Raw genomic sequence first — 26151 nt, 5'->3', positions numbered from 1 at the left:
CGTATTCCGTGAACTACGACAGCGTACAATCTAAAGACTCATGTTTAAATGTTGTTTTTGAGTAAGCCATGCTATTATCTAGCTTTACACTATAAAAACTACGTCATTTACGTTATTTGGGCAGAGAAACTGTTTAATGAATCTTAGTACTATAAAGACAAATTTGATTCAGCGCCATCTATGAGATTTCGTAAAAATCAAATCAATTTACATGTTAACACTACTGAACACAATGTTAAAAATTAATAATTTAAATAAAATTATGTTATTTATTTATTTAACTCTTTAACCCATATCTTCCCTTCCCTATAAGGTGCGCTTATAATTCGTGTGAATATACTACATTTTTAAAAGTGAGGGTAGATGTTTATTATTTTAAGTCAAACTAGACACCATTACAGTTAATCTAATATTGATTGTGTTCATTGGTTACATTTTTAAAAATCTTCGTGTTTTAATAATTCGATCACGAGGCGGGACTCTAATACAAAAAGGTTAGTTCGTTGATAATTATTATTCCTTCATCATTTACATGTTGTTAGTAAAAATATACTTTGACTGTTAATACTTTTGTTCAGTATTTATCTGTATGATTATTGCTTGGTAATTAATATATTTTCATGTCGTATACCTAATTATAAACATAAGTGTGATGTGAAACTAGCTGGATTTATTTTTACACACTCACAGTCTTATATTTTGTGTTAATGTTAAAATAGTATTAATAGTGTAAATCATAATATTTTTTCAAAGTTAAAAATATTTCCTTTTTTCTGATGGTGTTGCCATCGAATTAAACCGCGCTGTCGTTTCGTTCACAAAAAGTCATGTTATTAGGACCGAATATGTAGCCGCCTCAACTTACGGAAACGAGAGTAACCTGCGTTGTCTGTTAGTTATTATATAGTCGAATTTAACGTTACATGGAAATTGGAATCTAAATATATGTATACCTACTTATATTAAATCTGTAGAGGTCAATTCTGCACATGAAATATATTTCCTAAATAACTATCACGAGGTGATTAGAGATCGACATCGACGTCAAAAATGTTTGTCCGTCTGTCTGTCTGTATAACCGTTATAGAAACAAAAACTACTCGACGGATTTAAACGAAACTTGGTACAATTTTTTTTCATATTCGTGAGCAGAGCAGCAACTCCATTTTTAAGCTTTCGTCGCGTGTGCGTTCTTAATGCGTGTATCTTAATGGTTAAAGCTACACAGAAATCAAGTATGAAAGAAATGTTCTCCATATTATATAAAAAATATCTCCCGACATCATAAATGTCTATCTTTTATGGTTGAGCTTAGGAGTTCAAAGCTTTCTGATTATATTTGTCTACTAGCTGTCCCCGCGACTTCGTTCGCGTGGAATAGTGACTATGGGACCTATGACCATGGGCTCAGGGTGGGGCAACAATAAAAAATCATTTTTATTTTCATGCTCCCACTCCCGCGCCCACTCGCACTCCCACGCCATATGCCACGTTCAGTCCCAATCCCACGCCCACGCCCACTCCCCTTCACAATTAGTACCTACCAGATCAAAGCCAGGGTAAGCGCCCCACCCAGCCCCACCGTGGCTATGCCCATGCTGAATTACTACTTAACATACAATTATTGAGTAAATACGTACAACCATACTGTACTGTTGTACTACCATAAATAATTAAAAGAATTGTTATTAAAATTTCTTACTAAACTGAGCTAAAAAACTTACGTACCAAATTATTAAAGAAAATCAAGAAATGAAATGCCTAACCTATACCAAATAGTTACTACATATCGTAATTAAAAATTATGATTAGTATATAATATCGAAAATCAAAAAAGAAATGCCTAACTAATTCTACGTAAAATTTCTTTTAAATTATGTCATATTATTTTTTAGGAACCAGGGGGGGGGGAGAGGAGCAAATTCTATTTCCTTCCTTTCTTAAACGGATGTTTTTAATAATCTATGGTGTAGCCAGTAGCCGCTGATCAGCTTAATCGATACTCAGTTTTTATCAAATCCAGAAACAAATCCAAATTAGATCTTTCCTGTCTCACGCACGTAACTAAAGGCTGAAGAGAGAGAGAGCACGTAACTAAACCGTTTAGACGAAGAAAAGTGCATAGAAAAAGGAATAAATAATTTCATAAACTTCCCGACGATCTTTAAAAATAAATTATAACTTTCATTTTTTTCATTCCCACTTTTACCCCTATGTAGGTATAATAAGTGGATGAACCAATTTTGATACACTTTATCTAAGAACCAGCGTCGGAAAATATTCTGCCTAACAAAAAAAACCGCATCTAATTCGGTTTACCTGTTAGCCAGCTACGGTGCCATAGACAGACACACACACACACACAGAAATACATAGCGGTCAAACACATAACACCAGTCTTTTTGCGTCGGGGGTTAAAAATATAATACGACATAATTTAAAGGACATTTTATGTGGAAAATTTACCTATACACCAGGGTAGATAATTTTTGAAACAAAAAAAAATCGCAGTAGGATGAAACCCATTAGAAAAGGATATGATAAAAATGTAAGGAAAAATAAATTACGGTCAATCGGAGTTCGGGAAGTGGGACCCCTCCCACTTTTAAGAGAAAAAAATGGTTTCTCTCGATTTCTCGATAATAATAACACCTGCTAATTTTTTTCTACATATTTTAATTGTACAGACATCACTTTTCCACAATTTTATTATATGTATTGATGATGATGATTGAGATTATAACACTCTTAGTCCGTTTTAATTTTTATTCACCCGCATCAGTGCCACCTAAAAAATCTTTATATATCGAAATTCGAGCAAAGTTAAGAAAATGAGAAATAAGAGTTCTCAAGGATCGTTAGAGATAAGAGGCTTACTATTGACCGAAAACAACATGTGTTATGCCGAACCTGAAACCGCTTCACAACGAGAATTGCGGCTCACAGCTGACCGCGAACGGCATGTACTATCCTGTGAGACCGAAACCTTCACTGAGGGTATATATAACGTCTCACAGCTGATCGCAAATGGCATATTGTACTATCCCGTGAGACCGAAACCCTCACTGAGAGGGAATTACGTCTCACAGCTGATCACGATCGTCATGAAGACCGTTTGACAAATAATAGGGTGCACCATAATATTATTCGATCTCTCGAAGATGAACATGAGCATAAGCAATGACTAGAGTAGGGACGCGAATATTACCATTATTTGAGACAAGAACGATTAATAAGTTTGTTTAATGAAAGATTAAGAATTGAAACTATTGGTCTCTTTAAACGGACGAATAGCGAGAGGCCCGTCTTATTGCAAACAGATTTCGACATAGTCTTAATGACTAGAGGTAAACATAGAAGATCAATCTACAAATTCGGTGGTGTGGTCCGACAAAATAATATAAAAGTGGGTTTGCTTATAACCTCACAATTGATTACAGATCATCTTCTGTATAGGCGATATTAACGTAGTATGTTCTTTTTGTAATGCTTTAAAGTGGAGTAAGGAGTCGGCTTTCGTTTGAAGATACGCCGGAACCTTTGAAATCACTACTTTTAAGTTTTAGAGGAACATGTGCAATCTAAACAGTTCTTAGACAATATTAGCTCTTATAGTATTGCGATTTAAATGATCCTTTGGTGCTCAACAATTATTAGATGCTCCTTTCATTCTTACTTTTAAGATACAAGGTCAAGTTTATCATTTGATAGGATCCCTTTTGCCTGAAGGCCAACCTAAGTTTCTTTAAATATATTTTGTATTCGACTACGACGAATAATCGAATACAAGAAATCAATATTTCTCGAATTTAAAACTGAACTCATTTCACAATTTTAGAACATGTTAATTCATCAGGTTAATCCGTATATATGCGTTTTAAATCGACATTAGAAGCTTTTCCTCAAGATGGTGATATTAATATAAAATTGGTATAAATGCCGATAGACGGAAGTCTATCAGCACTCAGGAATTCCCTGAGCGTGTTCTAACGCCCAGGCCGCAGTATTACAATTTTTCCTACAGTAGGGCGACGAATGTATTTTCGCATAGCAACGGAGGGGAACTCGTGGGGGGTAAAGTGACGCGGGCCACGTACCACAAACATGTTTAGTTTGTGGTACCGAGCGCGAAAGAAAGTCATCGTGTTTTTAGTAAAGTTACTATGTAAACTAACGTAATTTATTACTTAGGTACATATTCTATAATGGTGCGCTCAAACTGTTAATCTACATTTAATTTAGATTATTATTTTAATTACTAAGAAATGTAGAATTTAAATCACATTCATTCATGTTTTCCTCAGATATTCGATGTCTATGATTTTCGATGATTTTAAGATTTTCTTATCAGAGTATTCAATTTTAATGTAGTTAAATTTTATAAGAGACAATTAAGAACATTCAAAAATAAAGTGTCACGTATTTTTTTTAAACGACGAATGACGAAAAACGACCGAATCGCGGACGAAGTCGCGGGCAACAGCTAGTACTTAATATTATAAATGCGAAAGTAACTCTGTCTATCTGTCTGTTACTCAATCACGCCTTAACTACTGAACCAATTTGCATGAAATTTGGTATAGAGATATTTTGATACCCGAGAAAGGACATATGATAGGTTTTATCCCGAAAATCCTACGAGAACGGGTTTTTCTTTGAAAACGCTGGCGAAGCCGCGGGCGGAAAGCTAGTGTTATTATATAGACGCAATTTTCTAAACTTTTCACTAAAACTGTAGAACAGAATCTATTCTGCCACACAATAAAAAGGTTATGAAAATTCTATTATTGTTCTGTTGAAATATTTCCAGAGATTTCTGTGTTATCTTTTAATCCCTGTTCCTCACATAGACAGGATTATTTTCAATCCACGTTTGCAGTTACAATGCTACGAATTTTTATGTAGAAGCATTGTAGTATCCAAATGAATAGAGGTGTTCTTGTTTCTGAAACTATTCAATTTTTGGGTTTTGTGTGTAAAATATATTGTTTTAAATCTAATTTTAAGGACATTTTTCGATGGATACCTTCATATATTATATACGATACCAGTATTCCATCTTTTACAAACGTGAAAACTTAGTGTTTTAAACGAACTTTAAGGATATTTTATAAAGAACTAGCTTTCCGCCCGCGGCTTCGCCCGCGTTTTCAAAGAAAAACCCGTTCCCGTAGGATTTCCGGGATAAAACCTATCCTATGTCCTTTCTCGGGTATCAAAATATCTCTATACCAAATTTCATGCAAATTGGTTCAGTAGTTAAGGCGTGATTGAGTAACAGACAGACAGACAGACAGAGTTACTTTCGCATTTATAATATTAGTATGGATTTTAATGCCATAAAAACCAATTATATCAAATCGACCTTCAAGGATATTTCTCGATATAGATTGAAGCGAAATACATATATTCCATCTCTCCCAGACAAATTACATTTGTTATCATTATCCCAAGATGTCATTACTCATACGATTTTCCCTCAATTTGCTTGTTTTTCCAACATTCTCATGCAAAATAATAATATAATTAGTAATCGTATGAAAGGTCATTGCTAAGTTTTCTTCCACACAAGGCTAAATGCATTACATTAATTACTCCGTAATGTAATTAGCGAATTATCATTGATCTGTGCTGTCTGGGAACTGATGATAATTTCATATAATCACATTTGTATTGTTAACGCAATTAGTTGGTGGGTTTTTGTGTTGTCTTTGAGGTAATGCGTAGTAATGTTTTAGACTATATCACTAGCAATAACGTTTGTTTGTAGATAATACAATTATAGAGTTAGAAAGGTTAGATAATACTATGTGTAATAGTTCTAAAAACTATGTAAAACAATCGATGTACTGCTGCTAATGAGCCTTAATAAAATAAATAAATAAAATAAATAAAAATGATTACTATTCGATCAGAATTAAATCTTAAAATTTCTACAAAAACAAACAAATAAAGATGATACTTTTATTTTCAACTAGCTTTCCGCCCGCGGCTTCGCCCGCGTTTTCAAAGAAAAACCCGTTCCCGTAGGATTTCCGGGATAAAACCTATCCTATGTCCTTTCTCGAGTATCAAAATATCTCTATACTTACCAAATTGCATACAAATTGGTTCAGTAGTTAAGGCGTGATTGAGTAACAGACAGACAGACAGAGTTACTTTCGCATTTATAATATTAGTATGGATTTTAGGTACAGGATACAAGTCAAGTCAATCTCAACATTTAGTTTAGTTAATGCTAAGACATTAGCTACGAAATTGATATCTGGTTATTATTATCGTTTTTAGAGTAAATGTTTCAGGTTATGTTCATATTTGGTTTTAAAGCATTAAAATACAATTGTTTAAAGTATTTAAATGTTTGTTTCAGGTTGGTAAAATCCGAGCCAACCACGCTACCGTCATGACGTTGCACTGGTGGATGCACTGGTTCTGGGTGACGACGCTGCTGGTCATTGTTGGTAGGTATCTGTTGAAGCAATCATGTTTTGGGTGCTGTTAATGGTGTGATAAATAATTAAATAGTATAAACTCGGTATGGTAGATAATACCGACAGGTACGAGAAAGTTCGACCATTTCATGATGTACAAAAAAGACTTAAAGTTATAGGCCGGCAGCAAACATTCGGATCGCCTCTCTGAATTCAGAAAGCACATAAATGCATACAATTTCAGTGTTCCACACGTCAAAAATTTTCAGATACTAATTTTAGATCGATCTGACAAAATTTATCTGACGTGCATTCTGAATTCCGGACGGGGTTTTAGGATCAAGTGTGAATTAGAACGTATGTATTTTATCAACCGCATTTATACATTACAGTTTTTATAAAAATGTCAAACTCATAATGATTTTACTACACCAGATTACATACAATATAACCAATATGCAACTAGCTAACAAGATATTTGTGTGGAATTCAGTTTGAGAACAAACTGAAACATTTCGTGAGTCTCATATTTACGAGGGCTTGCTAACGATGCACGTTGTTATGGCAAGTTGACCTTTAAAAGTTTACAGTATGTTAAAACTTGAAACTTGATCATAATAAAATAATCAATTTTGTAGTAAAAAAAATAAAAATAGAGTGATATATAATTAAATTTGTCCATTTAAAGTGGGTCAAAATCGAGTGTAAAAGAGTCGGTTGCATACATGTCGGTTTTACATACAACGCGGGCGAAGCCGCGGGCGGAAAGCTAGTAATTTGTAAACGTGGTGGTTGGTCTACGTGGTCGAGTGCATGTTTAAGGTACTTATCATTGCTCATTCATGTACTTTGCATAGCACATTGTTTAAATTTACTCTTGTGTATAAATTGCGTGTGTCACGACGTTTTCCTTGTAACGTCGTTATGTATGACCTTCGTGACAGGTAAATCTTGAGGACATCCCTAATAATGGTCAACCTTCATTGTCTTTGTATCCTGTTATATTAGACTAAAACCCCCTTCGTTTATAGCCTTGAAGTATGTACTACAAAATTAGAATGGGAACCCTTCAGAGAAACCCCCTTTTTTATAAGGTGCGTAAGAATGATGTATCTGCGGCGATGAATATTGTGTAGTTTAATAACGTGTGTGTGAAGTCCCGTGTCCCCGTAGTGGGGTAAGGAGCAGATGCATTATTCATACATCTGTTTCACTGATCGATTTTCTTTAGGGACAAGTAGGTGATCAGCATTCTGTGTCCTGCCAGACCGAGACATTTTTTTTTTCTTCGTCTCCACCGGGAATCGAACCCAGGACCCCTCGGTTCTACGCTCAAGCGCCAACCACTGTACCAAGGAGGCGGTCAAAATATATTACAAATAATTTGGAAAATCCAAAAGTGCCCGCCTCATAATTTTTTTTTAATAAATATTTATTAATTATTATTTTTGTTTATTTAATAACAATTAAACCACATCGAATCAGACCCTGAAAAATGAAAGGGTTCTATTCCTGAGCATACTCAAGCGTAAGAGAAAAAAAAAGACTCGATTTGTAAAGTATTTCGGTCGCTATCGTGTTAACAAGCAAAGGATCCGCACATACAGACACACGGACGTCCAAGACAGAACTTTTTTAAACTGTTTTTAACTAGTTTAAATAACAAAAATGACATCAAAAATATCATGAACGTTAAAAATAGTGTTTTTTCTTAATATGTGTGTGTATGTATTATCTTACAAGTGCAATGTATGATACATAAAGACATTTTAAGTTTGAAAAATCAGATGTTTTGCGCGAAGTGACAGTAGTACCCACCTCAACGCTTCGCTTATGAGGCGTGCAATAGATTACGAATGTAGGACAAAAAGTAAACGTCTGATTTGTTCTCAAGTCTTTCAGTTCCTAATGACTCCTAGGGGCGAAATTGGCATAACACGAAAGTTATTTATTAATTTACTTAATAAAAGTAAAAAATATACAGAACGACACTTAAAACTTACTAAATTGTGGTGAAATATGTATAGAAACTTTTTTTTATTCAAATTTTATTTTCACTTATTTCGTAAAATACGTAATCAGCGTAATCTTTCCATAACAATAACAAATGGTGTTATAATTTCATATTACACGCTTCGTTTCCTTCGATATAATATAATATTTGGTCTAATGTTTTAATTTGCATGAATTTAAATAATTAGCATATTATGATTTTAGGATTACTTAATATTGTTGTCGAATATTATTACCGTTATTATCTATTATGCAAATTAATATTATGTTTAATTCCGCTAATATTATAAGCGTGAAAGTTTGTGAAAATTAACGTATGTTTTATGCTAATCAGCTAATTGGAACTGTATGAATTTTAAAACATTTAGATTCATATGTACCTTAAGACATTTTAACCCATTGACCACCGTAAGGCCCGATCGGGGCGCGACACAATAGATTTTCTATTGTGTCTGTGATTCCGAGGACTGATGGATTAAAGCATAAGCTAGTATTATATTAGCGGGATATTGTAAGCTATTGCATAGCTTCTATCGCGGGCCTTGAGCGCGGGGACCGAATCGAGAAATTCCGTAACGAAAAAACCTCACGCTCCCCACTCCGACGGGCTCGGAGGTGTGGCTTGAAGGCATGCTATGCAATAGCTTTACCGCGGCAGTCCCCGAGTGCCACACGTCTTTTTTTTTATTAGTTTAATTCAATAGTATTTTATTGATTCGCATGGACATAAACATACAGTTCCTATGTGATGTTTGTTCGGTATCAAAACAATTGCGGCACATTAGCTCTAGCAAAGTATAAAAGAATATCATTAATAGTATTATGTCATGAATGGTCTCAATAATTATTACATCTACTTACACACGGAGGGAAGCCCTAAAGCATTTGCAAATACACATCCACGAAATACTCTGATACTTGATCCATATACATTACTTATTTGCTTGCTTACTTACTTACTTCTATAGCGCTGAAACCCTGAAGTGTGTCCAAGCCTATGCATTGATAACAAGAAATAGGTTATACAACTTGATTATGTTCATATCTTGATTCCGCAATGCATTTTATATGCGTTAAAATTGGAGCATGCTAGTTCCTTGCCTTGTATAATATGTGCATTGTACCTACATTCCAAGTGTACGCACGGAAGTATTGTAGTATTTCAGTAATTAGTGCGTTTTTATTGGAGACTAGTGGTCCGCCCCGGCTTCGCCCGTGGTACATATTTCGCAATAAAAGGTAGCCTATGTCCTTTCTCGGGTATCAAAATATCTCCATACCAAATTTCATGCTAATTGGTTCAGTGGTTTTGGCGTGATTAAGTAACAGACAGACAGACAGAGTTACTTTCGTATTTATAATATTAGTATGGAAGTATGGATTCAGTATCAGTGATATGTGAAAGAAAAGAGTAATGTTAGGATATCGTGGTTGAGAAGGCGGTATTCTTTAACGAATAGTTGATGTGAAGTTAATTTAGTATCAGAGAATTCTAAGAAAAAAGGAGCTAAGATGTCTATTTTCAAATATTTCAATGTATTTCCGCTAGTGTTGGTTTAGTGGTGTGGTACCGGCCTTTTCCTATTGGTTGTGAAGTGTAAATCTAATTTTGTTTACTTTGTGAAATGATATAGAATTCGACACTGTTAAATGTCCGCATATATATTCATTTGTTTTAATTAAATTTGAATACTTTCCCATATGCTTATGTTTTGCATTTTGTTTAGCCACTTATCATAATTCTATTTTATCAAACTGTGTCTACTTTCTCAAATTTCCATACCATGCAAGCATTCGCAAAGCACTTAGCTTCTATCTTATAGTCTATCTTCTTGATATAGATATTAGAAACCTTCAACTCGTAGAAATTAAAGCCTTTACGTTTCAAGCCACTTCCTCAATTTCAATTCAAATATAAAAATGTACCTAGTTATAGTAGTATCAACGTTTTATTATTAAAGACATCTTCCTTGAATTGATTTAAAAGAAAACAATTTCTAAGAAAAGACTCTGAATAGTGTTTTGTTAGTGCAACAGTACTTACTTAACAATATTATAAAAAGGTCTAATTTTGCTTTTCGATTGAAAAAATTGAAATGAAATCGTGAACATTTTATATTTTGAAGTGCAGTATTTCCCGTTTTAAGTTTTAACTTTTTACTCAGTCACGGTAGGTTTAACCCGCTGTGCGTTATCGGTAAATGGGAGCGGAAAAAGGTTTAAGGGTCCTTTTCAATTTTAAATAGCATGACGGAATGGCTTGATTTGTGGGTTGAAATGGTTTATTTGTTAATTATTTATTTATTGTATTTAAATCTTTATTTTAAACATATAAAATAATAAAAGAGACAAGGTACAAAAGGCGACCTTATTGCTTTTCAGCGATCTCTTTTGAGCTATCTGAGGTAAAGAAAAATAATTTTAATGCAGGAAATAAATTTATCGGAGTATTCAAATTCATCTTAATTACAAAACAGTCTATAAATAGAAAAATGCACGGAACACAAGGAAATCTACTAATAAAAAATATTCACAATCGTGTATCCGCAATTATTATCATCAGCCACAATTAAAAAAATCTAATCTAACATGTTATTATTCAAGATTTATGACTTCTCGAAGACACGATTATTATTGATTTTTAAACAATATATTCCAATATCTTATAATGAATCATATGAACATAATGTAGTACCCACTCAATTAACTATTGCAATCTGCATGCGATCTAATATTATTATCTAAGACGACTGCAGCGGCGCGGCGGTCCCTTGGTTAATTTAACAAAACTAAAGTATCACCAATTTTAGCCACACAGCAACACATTCCGAAATCTAGTAAACCATTATTTTTCCAAAAGATCAGCGTCACCTTTTGCCTCACCTTTAGAGATCATCTAATGACGCAAACTAAACATCGTGATGTGTACTTCGTGCTTGACTCATACCGTATGTCATGAAGTCTACACGATTTCGTAAACCGCAAGAATATAAAGCCTTTGTTGAAACGCGTCGTTCTTGTATTAACTTTTCTGAAGTAAATGAGTCAAGGATGTGTGTTTTTATGACTGAAGAGTTTACTGTAAAAATAACTTTGGTTAGTGTTAATTTGTCTGTAGCGTCACACACATTTCCCTAAAATATTAGGACACTTTCTTCTAGAAAACAAACGAAATGAATGACCACAAGACAAAAACAATATGCTCCGTCTAACGGAATAGGTCACTACTCTTTAATCTCATAAGTTCATAGTTAGAAAACTGATATTAGGTATAATATTATGTGATAGTACAGCGATCGTTTCATTACCTACACCCATTTCTATTTTATATAATACTTATTCATATTTATTATTATTACATTTCATAAGCCTTAATGAATAAACAGAAGCTCAATTTATTCGAGACTTTAAATCTCGTTTTAAATAAAATTCCATAAATACGCCTCTGTTATGCGAAATATTAAAATTCTGTTTTCTATTTCGTATTATTTTACTTGAAAGCGTTTATATTTTCTTACTGCGTAGAATATTACTTTTCATTATATTTATTTTATAAGCGTATAAAGTTTGCACAATTTTCTTAATTACACGTCATAAACTACATTTTCCGTCAACGTCTATTTTTACATCAAACAATCTTAGCCTTGACTTAACGAGCCTGCCTTTTGTATACGAAACATAATTTTCGTGGGGTTTTGTTAAAGTTCAGTTTATCTGTGTAAAAGTACCTAAATTGGAGATCGCTGACCTGTAATTTTATCTGCATTTATATTCTTTTTTCTTGTTATATTAAAATTAATAATTTAAGCAGTAATTTGGCATCTAACATTGTAAATTAAACATAAAAAAAACTTGAGTTTGAAGTTAAACCTGGAAAATTGCCAAATATTATGACTCGCTTTCCAAAAATTTGTGAAAATATAGGAAATACACAATGCTTTATGACTAAAACTCTTGTCCCAAATAAATATCGTCAGTTGATTAGGATAGTGGAGTTAACGCAGAAGCTTGCAAATTAAATTCATAATTTACATCGTAATATTTAAAGCCCATAAGCAGCAAATATTCCTAATTTGCTACGAAATAACATAGCCAAGGTGATAGGACTACAGACTGTCAGTTATATAAATCACAGTATGAACTGTATAAACCCTAATTCGATGTCACCTTCACTGGAAAGTCCAAAGGTTTCTCAGTAACTGGCTTCAGTCGAGAACTCTCACCAGCTTAAGTACAGTGTCTTGTAAGACGTTTTATATACCACAATGTTACAACTAGAGTGAAGACTAAAGTTAACAAGTTGAAATTGATAGAAGTGCAGTTTTGAGCAATTTAATATATCGTGGTGAAGACTTAAGTTTAACAGAGTTCGAAAGTGGTTCAGTTTTATAATTTTCTGCCGATTTCCAAAGACTTTAAGGCTGTGTTCGGAAGAGATTTTAAGGGTATGTGCTGACAGCAAAGTTTGTCTGATGTATGTGAGTTATATTTCGTCGTGTCTTCGGGGTCAGACTTAAATAAACAGTACGAAAGTGGATCATGAATGTCAAATATGCCAGTGTTCTCTGATATTCTTCGCTTGACTTTACTAAAGCAAATACTAAGAGGACCCTTTGAAAGTCAAGATGTTTGTCTTTTTTCTCGGCGTAGCAAATATTGTAATAAATATTAATGAGTCTTAAGTTAAGGTTAAGGTTAGATTTTTATTGGTTTTTGTTTTGACAAAATGTGAAACAATTTTGTTAAATAAAGATTCGCCTCCATAAAATCTGATGCTTGTATAATGTATAACCTTGTGGTTTTCGCAAAATTGACTATATCGCTTTAACAAAATAATAATAGCATCACAAATATACATACTCATTCATTTGCCACTTATCCACAAAAACCTACTTGATTTCAATGACTCAGCACAATACCTGTCAACCAAGGTCTTAGATTGTCCTTAAATAACAACAATGCTATAGATATTGGGCAGAATACTTGAATATATCCCTCGTCAACATAATGGTTCCTCTGGCGGATAGAACAATGAAGGGGCACCATAAATTGGCCATTGTTGTACACTCGATAACCTCTGGGCTATTTGAGCGGCAAAACTGATCTCATTATGTTGTGCCTTTCATGGAATTTGTATAACGAGGTTATGGGTATAATGGCTATTTGAACTAGCTCTTTATATAGATTGTGTAGTAACCAGAGGCAAACTATTCAACTGGGAACCAAGCATGTTTTCATGGATAAGGATTCATTTTGTTTGCTTATACTGGCCATTATTCTTAAATATTATCTATATATATATATAAATATTATTATATAAATTATCAATAACATACTCGATTATCCGTTGGTTTATGTATCATATTGATGACAGCTTCTGTAATGTTATGAGGCATCGTAAATGTACCGTCAAATAGATTGCCTATAGTGGACCTTCTTCACAATGGACAGTGTTGGCCAAGTAGAGGCAATTACGATAGTGTCTGTGTAGAGGGCCAAAATGTCTATTCGGTCGGCTGTCATTGTAGATGTTTATTCATAATCGCCGTAATGGCAAACATCGAAGATCATTTGTTGGGCCAACACTCACCATTGTGAAGAGGGCTCATATCTCCCGATACAATTTGATAGACAGTGATCAAAGGAAGCCAGGGAAAGAGATTATAGTACGTAATACCTATTATCCGTCACATAAATTGCTGGCTCGGGAACTTTCGGTCAAAGAATCTTTCGTGATGCTCAAGGGATTTTCTGTCTTTGTGGGGTTACGGTAATGAAGTTCGAACTTCGATTGATGATGAAAGGGGATTTCTAGATTTTAGCTTTTGAGACATTAAAAATTTACTGATATTAGTCTCAAAATGATTTTAAAGTTGATATTTCAAGATTTTATATAAAATTCTGTTGAATTTATGTCTTTTTTTAACATCAATTTGTATATGTATAGTTCAATGTAGTAAGTGAAATTGCATTAAATCCTCATCTTTTCAGCGTATTAAGAATATTCTACATCTATAACATAACATAATAACATAACTATAACATCATAAATTCATTCGTCATAAATTTCCTACAAAATTAAATTTTTGGAAAGTGTTTGTATTAGCAAGAATTTAGTAAAATAACCAAAAGCAGGCGACGAAGTCACGTAATTATAACGGGTTCACAACCATTTGTATTCAATATATATTTTACATATTCAGCATTCAGTATGTAAATAGAGGCTGCAGACATTATTTTTAAGATGCATTCCAAATTTATATACTTACCTATACATATATCTATCCTTATAATATAATATAATCTATACTAATATTATAAAGCTGAAGAGTTTGTTTGTTTGTTTGAACGCGCTAATCTAAAGAACTTCTGGTCCGATTTGAAAAATTATTTCAGTGTTTGATAGCCCATTTATCGAGGAAGGCTATACTGCTATAGGTATATCATCACGCTAAGACCAACAGGAGCGGAGCAATGCGGGTAAAACAGCGGGGCACAGCTAGGTATTAGGTATAATCGACCCAACACAACATCGGTTATACAACTTTCAAGGGTATTTTTCATGTCATTGTTAGCGCTATTATAAAACAAACAAACAGATTGAATGGCTATAGAGTATTGTCCCGTTTTCCCGCATTCCTAAAGAAAACATAAGAGACCTAGTTTAAAAACAATAGCATTAAAGTGAACGCATCGCATTGACAATTCGTATCAGCATTGTGGTACGGGAAGTCAACAAGGTTGTCTCAATATCATCCTTCGTTGAAAGCCTAAAAAATGAACTAACTACTATGTCAACGTGTTTGAAGGAAATACGTAACCGAATAGCTATTGTATTTTATGATATAACAATCTAAGTAAATGTTGGTAACCATATTATCTTCTACAATCTACATAATATATGAGAAAGTGGTGTTAGTTACATTATTCATTCAAGAACGGATGAACCGCTTTTAATGATTTTTGATTGTATTCGTTTCCGCTGGGACTAGAAGAATAAGTGATAAAATTTAGATACATATATACTTGATACCATCCGGTGGGACCTAGTTTACTATCCTAAATTATATTACTACTAAACCATTTCCAGAAATTTCATAATCCATCGACTCTTCATAAATAAACAAAATACAGGAAGGCTTTATTAAATCACAATATATTTCCGATAATAATTCGTGCCTACGACACAATAGACGGGGTCACTGATCCCTGTGCCAATCTGTCAATTTCAATAATTCATCATTTCGTGCGTACCAAAAGTTTATGCCATGCAAACGTTGATAACAAAAAAATACTGAGTCTAGCTATCTATTATATTTAACTCTATTATATTCGAAGATAAAAGTAATTCTAAGAAGCAACTTTAGACGAATACAGGAAGTTGTATAGCCATTAATGCGTAACATTTGACCAAATATAAATATTTCTCACGCGGGTATAGTTATTATGAACTAGCGGTCCGCCCCGGCTTCGCCCGTGGTACATATTTACGTTTTCTCAACATAAGAACCATCCTCGTACTTCAAGGAATATAATAAAAAAAGAATTATCGAAATCGGTTCAGCCGTTCTCGAGTTATGCGCTTACCAACACATTTTGCGATTCATTTTTATATATAAGACTAGCAATACCCTGCGGTTTCACCCGCATAGGTAACGATATCGTGACAGTGAAAAGTCTACTATAGGTCGGACTATAGGTTTAATTTCTAATCACATGAAAATCACCTTTACCCCGTCCCGCACTACGCCTGCTCATTGTATTGAACAGTATACCTACTATTTTCTGTAGATTGACACTTTTAAAAATTCGTTATATCTTTTGAATGGAATATCCAATTTTTTTCATTTAAAAAGTATTTTGCTGGTATTGAAACAGTCTATAATAAAACATCATTTAATGGGATAAGGATTAATATATGTGTATCTGGATAACATGGTTTGATTACTGTCGGCACTTCTATTTACTTTGAAAACGTAAAAAAGTTGTTGTAGTAACATAACTACTGAAGATGGACATATGGTATCGCGGACTTTCTTATAGATATTGATCCTTTCTATAATATCGTAGAACATTTTTTTGTTCTATCTTCAATAGATTCCGCAGCGCACGCGATGACAGAATTTTTATTAAGGAATTTTTTACACCTTGGGTTACATTATTGCATTTTTGGTAAGGATCTCTAATTTTTTTGAAAATGCAATATAGCCTATGTTGCTCAGTAAAGATGCAGCTTTCTAATGGTGAAAGAATTTTTGAAATCGGTCCAGTAGTTTATGCGTGAAAACCATACATACATACATACATACATACTTACAAACCTTTCCTCTTTATAATATTAGTATAGATTATAGAAGTATAGATGTTGGACAATTATAGCAGGCAAAAATTAAGCAATACACCTACCAAAATATTTTTTTTAAATAAAATCACTTTGTTTTTTTTTTTTTTTATTATCGATTGATTAATGCATAAAATTTTATTTTTAAATTATTCCTTTTCGCTTTGAACCATGTATTAAATTCTGTGATTAAATTCATGACACAGATAGCACAGAACTTTGAAATTAAAAAATAGAATAAACAGTGAATGACGATGGATGATCTTCACTTTGACGATGGTGCCGACCTGCGGGTCTATGGGCGGCGGCGGCGACTCGCTCTGCTCTCTCTGGTCGCGTTCGCGTTCAACCCCGTCTGTTGGCGCGCCAAGCAGCCGCTCCTTCATCTCGTGGATGTAAGGGCAACGCTGCATCGCGATGTACAACTCGCGAACGCGCACCTGGATATACATTTAAGAACACTTTTATTTAAAGAAAAATAAAAATCATCTCAGAGAAAAATGCTATGTCGAGTATCAAGTAGCTTCGGTCAGTGAAAATAGATGTCGCTACTACACGCTATTGAGAAGAATTGAATCGCGCTAGCAAAGTTTTTTGTTGTATAATGGTCCGGGAGCCAGCAGCAGATTTTATGACCAAGTTCCTCTCAAGCGGTAATTAATAAAATGCATCAAAGTATAGTATTATGAAGCCTCGTGTACGTCAGCTGGAGCTCGGTTGGGGGTAAGAGCGGTTGTAGCCTCCCGTATCAGCTGACGGTTTTTCCACCAAGATACAGCCAGCTGACATATATATTTATCCACAGTTACATATAAGTAGGGATGTAACGATACCGATACAGATACCGATATATCGGCCGATATATCGGCAAGCCGATATATCGGTATCGCCGATAATAAATCAACCGATACCGATATTTTTTTATTAAATTCTTTCTTTTCTTTTATGTTTTTGCATTGTATTCATTCATATTGTTTTATTTCTGTTTCTGTAATAGTGTTAAGGAAGAGCGGAACCTCCTGACACAAGCATTTTATTTGCTTACTAGGAGTGTTCTAATCACAAATTTGTTTATGTAAAGGAAAGAAATAAATAATTTTGAATTTTTTTAATTTTCGGGTCGGGTGACATGATCATAAACTTGTGTCACACCAAAACTTCACGAGCGCGATCGCAGGTATAACGAGAGAGAGACGGACCGATCTCCCGTTTCATCTCGAGCGCTGCCACTGCATTATGTTATCACGTAAACATCTCGATCGTAAACCTACTTTACAAACAACCAATTTTTTTGATATCAAATAATTCAAACCCAATGAATGAACCCAATGAATGAGCCCAATGAACGATGCGGGAGGCCGCCCGCGCGTGCGCACTTTGTTTTCTGAAAAAACTCTACCAATACTGCCGTCCTTTAACTAAAAAGCCGTTAACCCTCAAATGGTCAATTTTCAGTTTTAAATGTAGGGTGATAGAGTTCAGAATTCTCTATCTTTCTGTCTAAGAATCATTTCTCTAGCATTAATAGTTCAGCGATTCCATAACTTGAAAGCGTCTAACACTACTTCGCTAAATTTCCTTTAAAGTACCTTAACCGCCAGATTTAATAATTATTTTTTAGCTTTTTACTTGACTAAAAGTACGTTATCAGATTATACTTGACTATAGGGACGCAAAAGGACTATAACTGCTTTATGATATGCTTTCATATAACGATTCCAATGGAAATCCTTACCTTATTTGCAGTTACTCGCCCTTAACGCTTTTTTAGTTAAGTAATTTTATTTAGGAAAAATTCTAATAACACTTTTTTGCTTAGCTACAAAGCAGCTAACCCTCATTTTTTAGCTAAAAGGCAGTTATCCGATTCTGGTGATGCATCAGTTTTGGGGATGAGAGTGATGATGAAATAATGTCGCTCCCAAGCAGAGTACCGATTGTTTTTGATTTTCTTTTACAAGACGTATTGTTTCTGATCAGGTTTACTAAGTTTTAAACAATCTAGGAGCTAAATTACGGAAAATATAACAAGTCAAAGTTACGAAAATTTGGTAGGTAATGGTTACGACACTGCGAACTTTCAATCGTACTTCTCTGTTTAGACTCTGATTTGTCTCTGTAACCGAGAAAGAGAAGAAAGACAGTCTGTACTATTTAATTTTTAAAACTATTTATTAATTATGTAATTTACCCCTTGGGTGGAATTAGTAATCGACTGTCAAGCAATGTACTAGAGATGGTGATACAAAAATTGTTAGGAGTACACTACCTTTGACACGCTGACGGGGAGTCCATTTTGCAACTATTGCTATTTTTTCTTATCTTTATATGTATTAGATTATTAAGATTTGTATTTTTTACATTGTAGCAAATAAAAAGTTTTCTACCTCCTGCTATTTTCCACATATTCTGGTATATTATATTTTCTGAATGTGGATGAAAGAGTCTTCTAATCATTTGATAAACGGTTCTACATTATTTATTAAGAGCATCCCACATGTAAGAGCTTGAAGCCCTATTGAAACCAGGGTGTATTTTTTCAAAAACCTTGTGCACAAGTCTTAATTTTTTTTTCAGGAAACGATTTATGTTTACATTGTTTGTGGTTCTATATGTACTCACATATCCGTGACTCGTATGATGGCTTCGCAGAAGAATATTTATAAAATAACGTTAAAATTGCAATACTAAATGAATATACGGTTCCAAAAAAGAAAAGCGAGAAGATTTATCTCAATCTTAACCCCTTAATGAGCCACTGTAATGAAATAAACGTGAACATGACGAGAAATAAAGGTTAATTTTATCGAAAACTTAAAAGAGTCATTTAGTAAAAGAGTTTAAAATACTTGTTACTCACAATAAGACGCTAAAACCATTAATTTAGATAGTGTTTAAATCCTTAATACTTAAACCTAAAAGCTTTTGATCCTTTTCCTTTCCATTGGTTGACCTAGAGGATGTAATTCCCGAGAGCAAAGCCTCAGACAGCAGCAAATTTTTAACATTAGTAAGATTAAAATTTAGTACAACTATATAGAATCATAGTACAAAAGCATCCAAAAGCCCTTAAACGCTGATTATAAAGTTTTTGAAATTTAAATTAAAACGAAAGTCATAGCTTAAAAGTAGTTATAGTAGCTTAACGACGTTTAAGGTAAGCATTTTATTACTAAATAAAAAAAAATCACAAAATGAAAATAAAAATACTAAATTACTTAGCTAAAAAGTCGCTATGGTATGTGAACGGCCGTCTTGTCCAGTAAATAGTTAAAATTTTCAGATTATATGCTGAACTAAACGAGAAAAAGTGAATTTAAAAATAAATTATAACAGTTTCTGGGTAAAAACTAATATTTATATATAATATAATTAAATGTCGATCGATGTATCTCACAATAATTATTGTAAGTGTCATAATTTTTAAGAAATAACGATTTCCGTGTTTTTTGCCATTTACTCGAAACTCACTTCGTGGGCTTAACGGTTTTCTAGTTAAAGGACGGCAGAATAGTAAACTTTTATTAGGTACTGATTGTATGTGTATTACTTAAAGTTTAACTGACTTCGTAAAATAATAATACTAAAATAAATGGTTTTGTTGTTTTTTGATTTGGCATTTTTATTTAAAAGAATACGATTAACAGTTGTCTCTGTTAAATGTTGGTAACTTTTTATGCATAATTCACTATTTATTTTTCTACCAAGCCATCGATATCGGTATCGGTATCGGTATCGCCGATACATTACTACAAATATCGGTATCGGTATCGTATCGGCAAAATCATGTATCGTTACATCCCTACATATAAGCTATCATCAGGTAAATTTTTGTTTGAGAGGAAATAACGGAAAATAAATTTTTCTTTAAATTTAACTTTCATGTTCGAGACACCAGCTGACGTATAATACACCATGTTGTAACCAGCTGACTATTTTTTTTCGTTGAGATATTGGGTTAGCTACAATTTGACAAATTTTTAGCTGAGAGGAAATGAATGAATGAATGTATTTTTTTTCCTATGTGCGTGGGAGGCTACAACCGCTCACCCCCCCAACCGAGCGCCAGCTGACGTTCACGAGGCTTTATAATACTATACTCTCATGCGTCTGACGAATTATCTCTTGAGAGGAAATAATGAACCAAATTTGCACCTGGCTCCCTAACCATAATGATATAATTTTCGAATGGTCGGGCACGATGAAGAACTGGTGAAACCAATTTTCCATTTTTTTGGAAATTTTTGGAAAATCTGACATTTAGTCAGATTTCATTTATTTATCTTCCTACACGTTTCTATAAGTACATTGTATGTAATATTTACTTAATAATATAATATGAAGTATATTTATTTGTCTATTTGTATTCGTTTGTAGTTTTCATATAACTGCATACGATTTTCGCATAATAATTTATTTTCATATTAGCTTTCCGCCCGATCTTCGCCCGCGTTTTCAAAGAAAAACCCGTTCCCGTAGGATTTCCGGGATAAAACCTATCCTATGTCCTTTCTCGGGTATCAAAATATCTGTATACCGAATTTCATGCAAATTGGTTCAGTAGTTAAGGCGTGATTAAGTAACAGACAGACAGACAGAGTTACTTTCGCATTTATAATATTAGTATGGATTAGATACAATTAAACGATATACACGATAAACATTGAACTACCCGCATGAGCGCTAATTTGGCACGCTTCGTGAATTTTTATTCGCTAGCCTCCTGCGAAACTAATGTAATTGCTGAATCATCAGCTGAATGTTATATTGGTATGAATATGAAATTCCTATACAAAGTACATTGACCGTGGTATGCAAATAATTTAAGCTAGTTTTGTTTTGCACGCCGTACTTATGATGTCGCTGGGTACATATTATATCTATTGGAAACATGGATATTTGGAATGCGCAGTTTTTTAGTTGTTTGTTTTTTTACAACGTTACCTACGTTGTTAAAAAAACCTCGTCACGTCTTTGTAATATTTTTGCTTACTCAATGACTTAATAGTATAAAAAGTCTATTCAGCTATAGAGAAACTGCAAAAACTTGTTCAATGAACCGTTGTCTCGAAAGGCTTGCAAGGACATTTTCATAAAATATATGATACCCTTTTCAACTTTAACCGTGTCATTTTGACTTGTATTTCTAATATATTGTCGTTATGACGTTCTGAATATTCAAATACTGTAATCCCTGACCCTATAAAATGTGTGGAAGGGTTTTCAAAGGCACTTTAAGGGCGGTACTCAGCTTAAATTACATTCTTGTAGGTAAATTTAACGTTATAAATGGAATTGATCATTAATGTCGTTAAAATGTTCAGTAAATACAACTCATCTACTGCTAGTTATGTTATCTTACCTTGGGACTTTAAAGAGGTTGATGCTTATAATGACTAATTATGTCTATCTTATCATTTCAGCGGGCACCGGAAGAACCCTTGCTGCGCCTCAGTCAGAAGAAATAGAGCAAGTATCGAGCCTCGAAACTGAACGTTATGCTGAAAGACAGCCTAGAGCTATGTATTTCACGAAAACACCACTAGTAACTACTACAAAACCGCCAGAGAACGTCACTCAAAAGGAGATACCGAAGAGTTCTGTCGCGCCAAATGTGTCTTCGACAACAGACGCCGTCCAAATACAGTGGACTCCAGTGAACATCACAGACAACACAACGTTTGAAATCAATCCCAGTGTAAACGCAACTGCAGGAACATTCACGAACGTGACAGAAGCGCAGAACGCGACATTTCCTTCCAAAAAGCGGAATTTGACGAGACCAGACTACATAAAAGATGGTATTGCTTTAGAGGGATTGTTGGAGAGTCGGATAGTGACTGAAAAGCCGTTGTCCTTGGAAACGGCGTTCTTGCAGACGAGGATACCGCCGAATATAGAATCTTCTAGAAGGGTTATAGATCCCGGTGAAGGTGGGATGGATACGGGAGTGATAGCTGGCATATCGTTTGCCGCTCTGGTCTTAGCGGCATTGGCTGGGAGCACTGCGTTCATTCTATACAGGAGACGGTATCTGAACAAACCTCAGACGTTGAACGATAAATGTTCTAACCCTGACTCGAGTGGATATCTAGATGATAGCACTATAAGAGTAAGTAACTTTGTTTATAAACCAACTAGCTTTCCGCCCGCGGCTTCGCCCGCGTTTTCAAGGAAAAACCCGTTCCCGTAGGATTTCCAGGATAAAACCTATCCTATGTCCTTTCTCGGGTATCAAAATATCTCTATACCAAATTTCATGCAAATTGGTTCAGTAGTTAAGGCGTGATTGAGTAACAGACAGACAGAGTTACTTTCGCATTTATAATATTAGTATGGATTAATATATTGATAGCGTGATAGATGGATTGGTGATTTATTGGTTGAATGCACTGCACTTGAGTTGTGTACTCAATAAATAGTTTGAAGGCAGAAGAAGATAGTCCTTTAGATAATATACTATGCAGCACTATATTTGTTTATTAATATCTATATTTGAAGAATCATTTTTAAAGAAATCTAATTTGAATCTTTTAACTTAAATGAAAACAATATCAATTTTAAACTGTTAGCTAATTCCCATTCATCTGGGAATTTTATTAATGTTAAATAAATACCAAATGCCCCTATTTTTTTTTAAATATCTTTAAGCTTTAATAACCAGAACATTTACCACTTAAATTTTTTTTTCCAGGACAATTCAGAGGAAATGTACAGCCTGGACAACGACTCGTTCCTGAATTCTCTAGAAGCCATGACCATACAGAACTATTGGACTGACACAGTGAAACACACCAAGTTATAGAAACAAACTCAGACACTATGTGTAATGTGACATTTGTGACAATTTAGCCTTAAGATTAAGATAAAACTTATCTTCAAAGTTATTCAGTTATTTTGTGTTGTGTAAATAATTTAGTACATTAATTATTGTAGCTTTTACAATTGTTGTCTTATTGTGACTGTATTTAGGACTAGAAAGTTCGCGCTCTTTTTCCTACATTTTTTCTGCAATGGCGGCGTATTGCGTTGTAAAAGAAGCGCATGTATGTCGTCTGTAATCCAAAGTGAATTTTAATGGGAAATTGCCAAAATCGTTCATAGTAAAGTACCTGAATAAGCCCCAACTGCTAATTTTTATTTGAATCTATATTTATCTCTTTCTGACCTATGTACAACGCACTTATTAGAAAAAGATAGTGTGATGGTAAATTTTTCAATAACGTAATTGATATAACAATTAAGTGAATATTTAAAAAGTAACCTTTATCGATCTTTATTGAATAAAGATGGTAAGGTATACTGGAATTAAGCAAAATTCTTAAATAGCATTTAATGTCGCTTAAATAATATTCTCATTACTAAAATAAATTTATTGGCGATTCATCAAAATCCATTGAAATGAATTCTTTCGTTGACTTTCACAGAATAGATAAAATGGTAACTTATTAAAATTTTTGCTTTCTTTGCTTTTATATATTTTAGCAGTGTGGTATAAATACATAAATTGTATGTAAAAAAAATAAAAATTGTGGGTTTCTAATAAGTCGGAATTTTTTAATATAATATTCGATGGCCCTATTTGCCAATGGGTGTATGAGGTTTAAGAAATAACTATAATTTTAATTATTGTTAATCTGACTTAACAGTTTATTTATTTAATTTTACGGCGATTGTAAATAATTAGTAATTATTTAGTACTTAATTTTGTGATAAATGTTAAACCTACAGCATTATTTTATTAAACAAAATACTTTTTCATTGCAACTGTTAATCGTAGATAGCTGGTAACATAAACAAAAATCACACTTCAATTCCCGCCAAAAAGAAGATAAAACGCCTGTAAAAAATTAAAATTGTCATACACAAGGTCATGCATGATTTAAAAACAAAATACATAAATGTAAGACCTATATATATTATATTCTAAAGGCTCCTAAACGCCAAATAAATATCGGTATGTATTAATTTGCATAATGTAGAAATAGACGCTAATGATCTCAGTATTCAAATTAGTTTTTGTTCGTAAAATTATATTTTAGCTTCATAATACTATTAGCTGTAATATATTATAATTTAATTCAACTTACTTAAATTTGTATAACTTACCAAAATATATAACTTTTAATTTGTTTATTAATATATTTGATAATTCTTGCGATTTTATAAGAGTATGTATATGACTTATTAGTTTATTTACAAAAATATGTATGTACATATCCTTATTTTTTCACTTGCCATTTATTTTTAACGTGATAACGTTTTTAAAATCGTTTTAGTCGGGTGACATGTTCAGAAACTTGTGTCACACCAAAACCTCACGAGCGCGATCGCAGGTATAACGAGAGAGAGACGGACCGATCTCCCGTCTCATCTCGAGCGCTGCCACCAATAAGACGTTATCACGTAAACATCTCGATCGTAAACCTACTTTACAAACAACCAATTTTTTTGTATAGTAACTACATCTCAAAAATTTGAAACCTGCTTCGGCAATTTTTTGTTATAGTGTGTTCTTTTTAAGCGCAAAAAGAAGGCTCACACTGAAACAATATACTAAATTATACTATTTTGCAATAGTACTTACAATAGAAAAAAATCCATTTCCATAAGAAAAATAAAAAAAACGCTATAATTTTATTTCTGTTCATTTTAAGGTGCTTTGGGGTAACTCTAATATTGTAAAATTAACACATAGTTTATGATTGTTGTAACATATCAAACAACTATATTTTCATGCTGTACCAATACAATACATACAATCAAACGTTCCTCTGAAGTTATTTCGGTATTCACAATTTTCGAAATAACAATATATTTGCAAATACCCCAATGCACTTTATATGTTGTACTTCAATCCAGATATTTTCTTATATTTTTAATATTACATGTTTAATTGTCTTAGATCATTAAGTAATGGATGGAGTACGCTGGCAAATGTTCTAACTAAACTTTCTGCTGATTTTGGTGCGGGGAGGGCAACTCACACTATTGAAACACAATCACACATTCACAAAAATAATTTGTGTCACGAAAGTCGTAAAAATTTACGACCTTTTTCAGCGACGAGTTTTTAAATTCAACTCTATCCCTAAGTTCATAAAGATTAAATTTGTATTTCATTCCAAGTTGTCTCGTGGGGAGTGTGGTTCAATATCGCGTTCTAAATTCAACTTTATAACTTAGACCATAAAGATTAAATTTGTATTTCTTTAAAAGATAGTCTCGTAAGGAATGCGGTTCATTATCGCGTTTTAAATTCAACTTTCTCTCTTAGTAGATAAAGATTAAATTTGTATATTTTCTTTCCATGATAGTCTCGTCTCTTTCTCTCTCGAAACATGACTCGATTATTTGTCTTGATCA

General features: G+C 33.5%; 1 protein-coding gene across 5 annotated transcripts in view; it reads left to right on the top strand.

The window, feature by feature from the left end:
- The window catches only part of LOC149488070 (uncharacterized), a 91867-nt gene extending 66158 nt beyond the window's left edge, over positions 1–25709 (top strand). For all 5 annotated transcript variants that reach the window (XM_089696930.1, XM_089696929.1, XM_089696933.1 and 2 more), the window contains 3 exons: positions 6371–6461; positions 22209–22897; positions 23480–25709. In XM_089696930.1, the coding sequence (XP_089553056.1) occupies positions 6404–6461; positions 22209–22897; positions 23480–23590 (858 nt within the window). In that variant the 5' untranslated portion in view covers positions 6371–6403 and the 3' untranslated portion in view covers positions 23591–25709. The remainder of the gene's footprint in view (positions 1–6370; positions 6462–22208; positions 22898–23479) is intronic.
- The last annotated feature ends 442 nt before the right edge of the window (positions 25710–26151 follow it).

This window comes from Colias philodice, chromosome 6, assembly GCF_061535455.1.
Source record: "Colias philodice isolate Cphi_HAF_F1 chromosome 6, ilColPhil1 Martin Lab GWU primary, whole genome shotgun sequence".
Classification (NCBI taxonomy): Eukaryota; Metazoa; Arthropoda; class Insecta; order Lepidoptera; family Pieridae; genus Colias; species Colias philodice.
The sequence above is the reverse complement of the archived record's forward strand: the minus strand, read 5'-3'. Positions and strand labels throughout refer to the sequence as shown.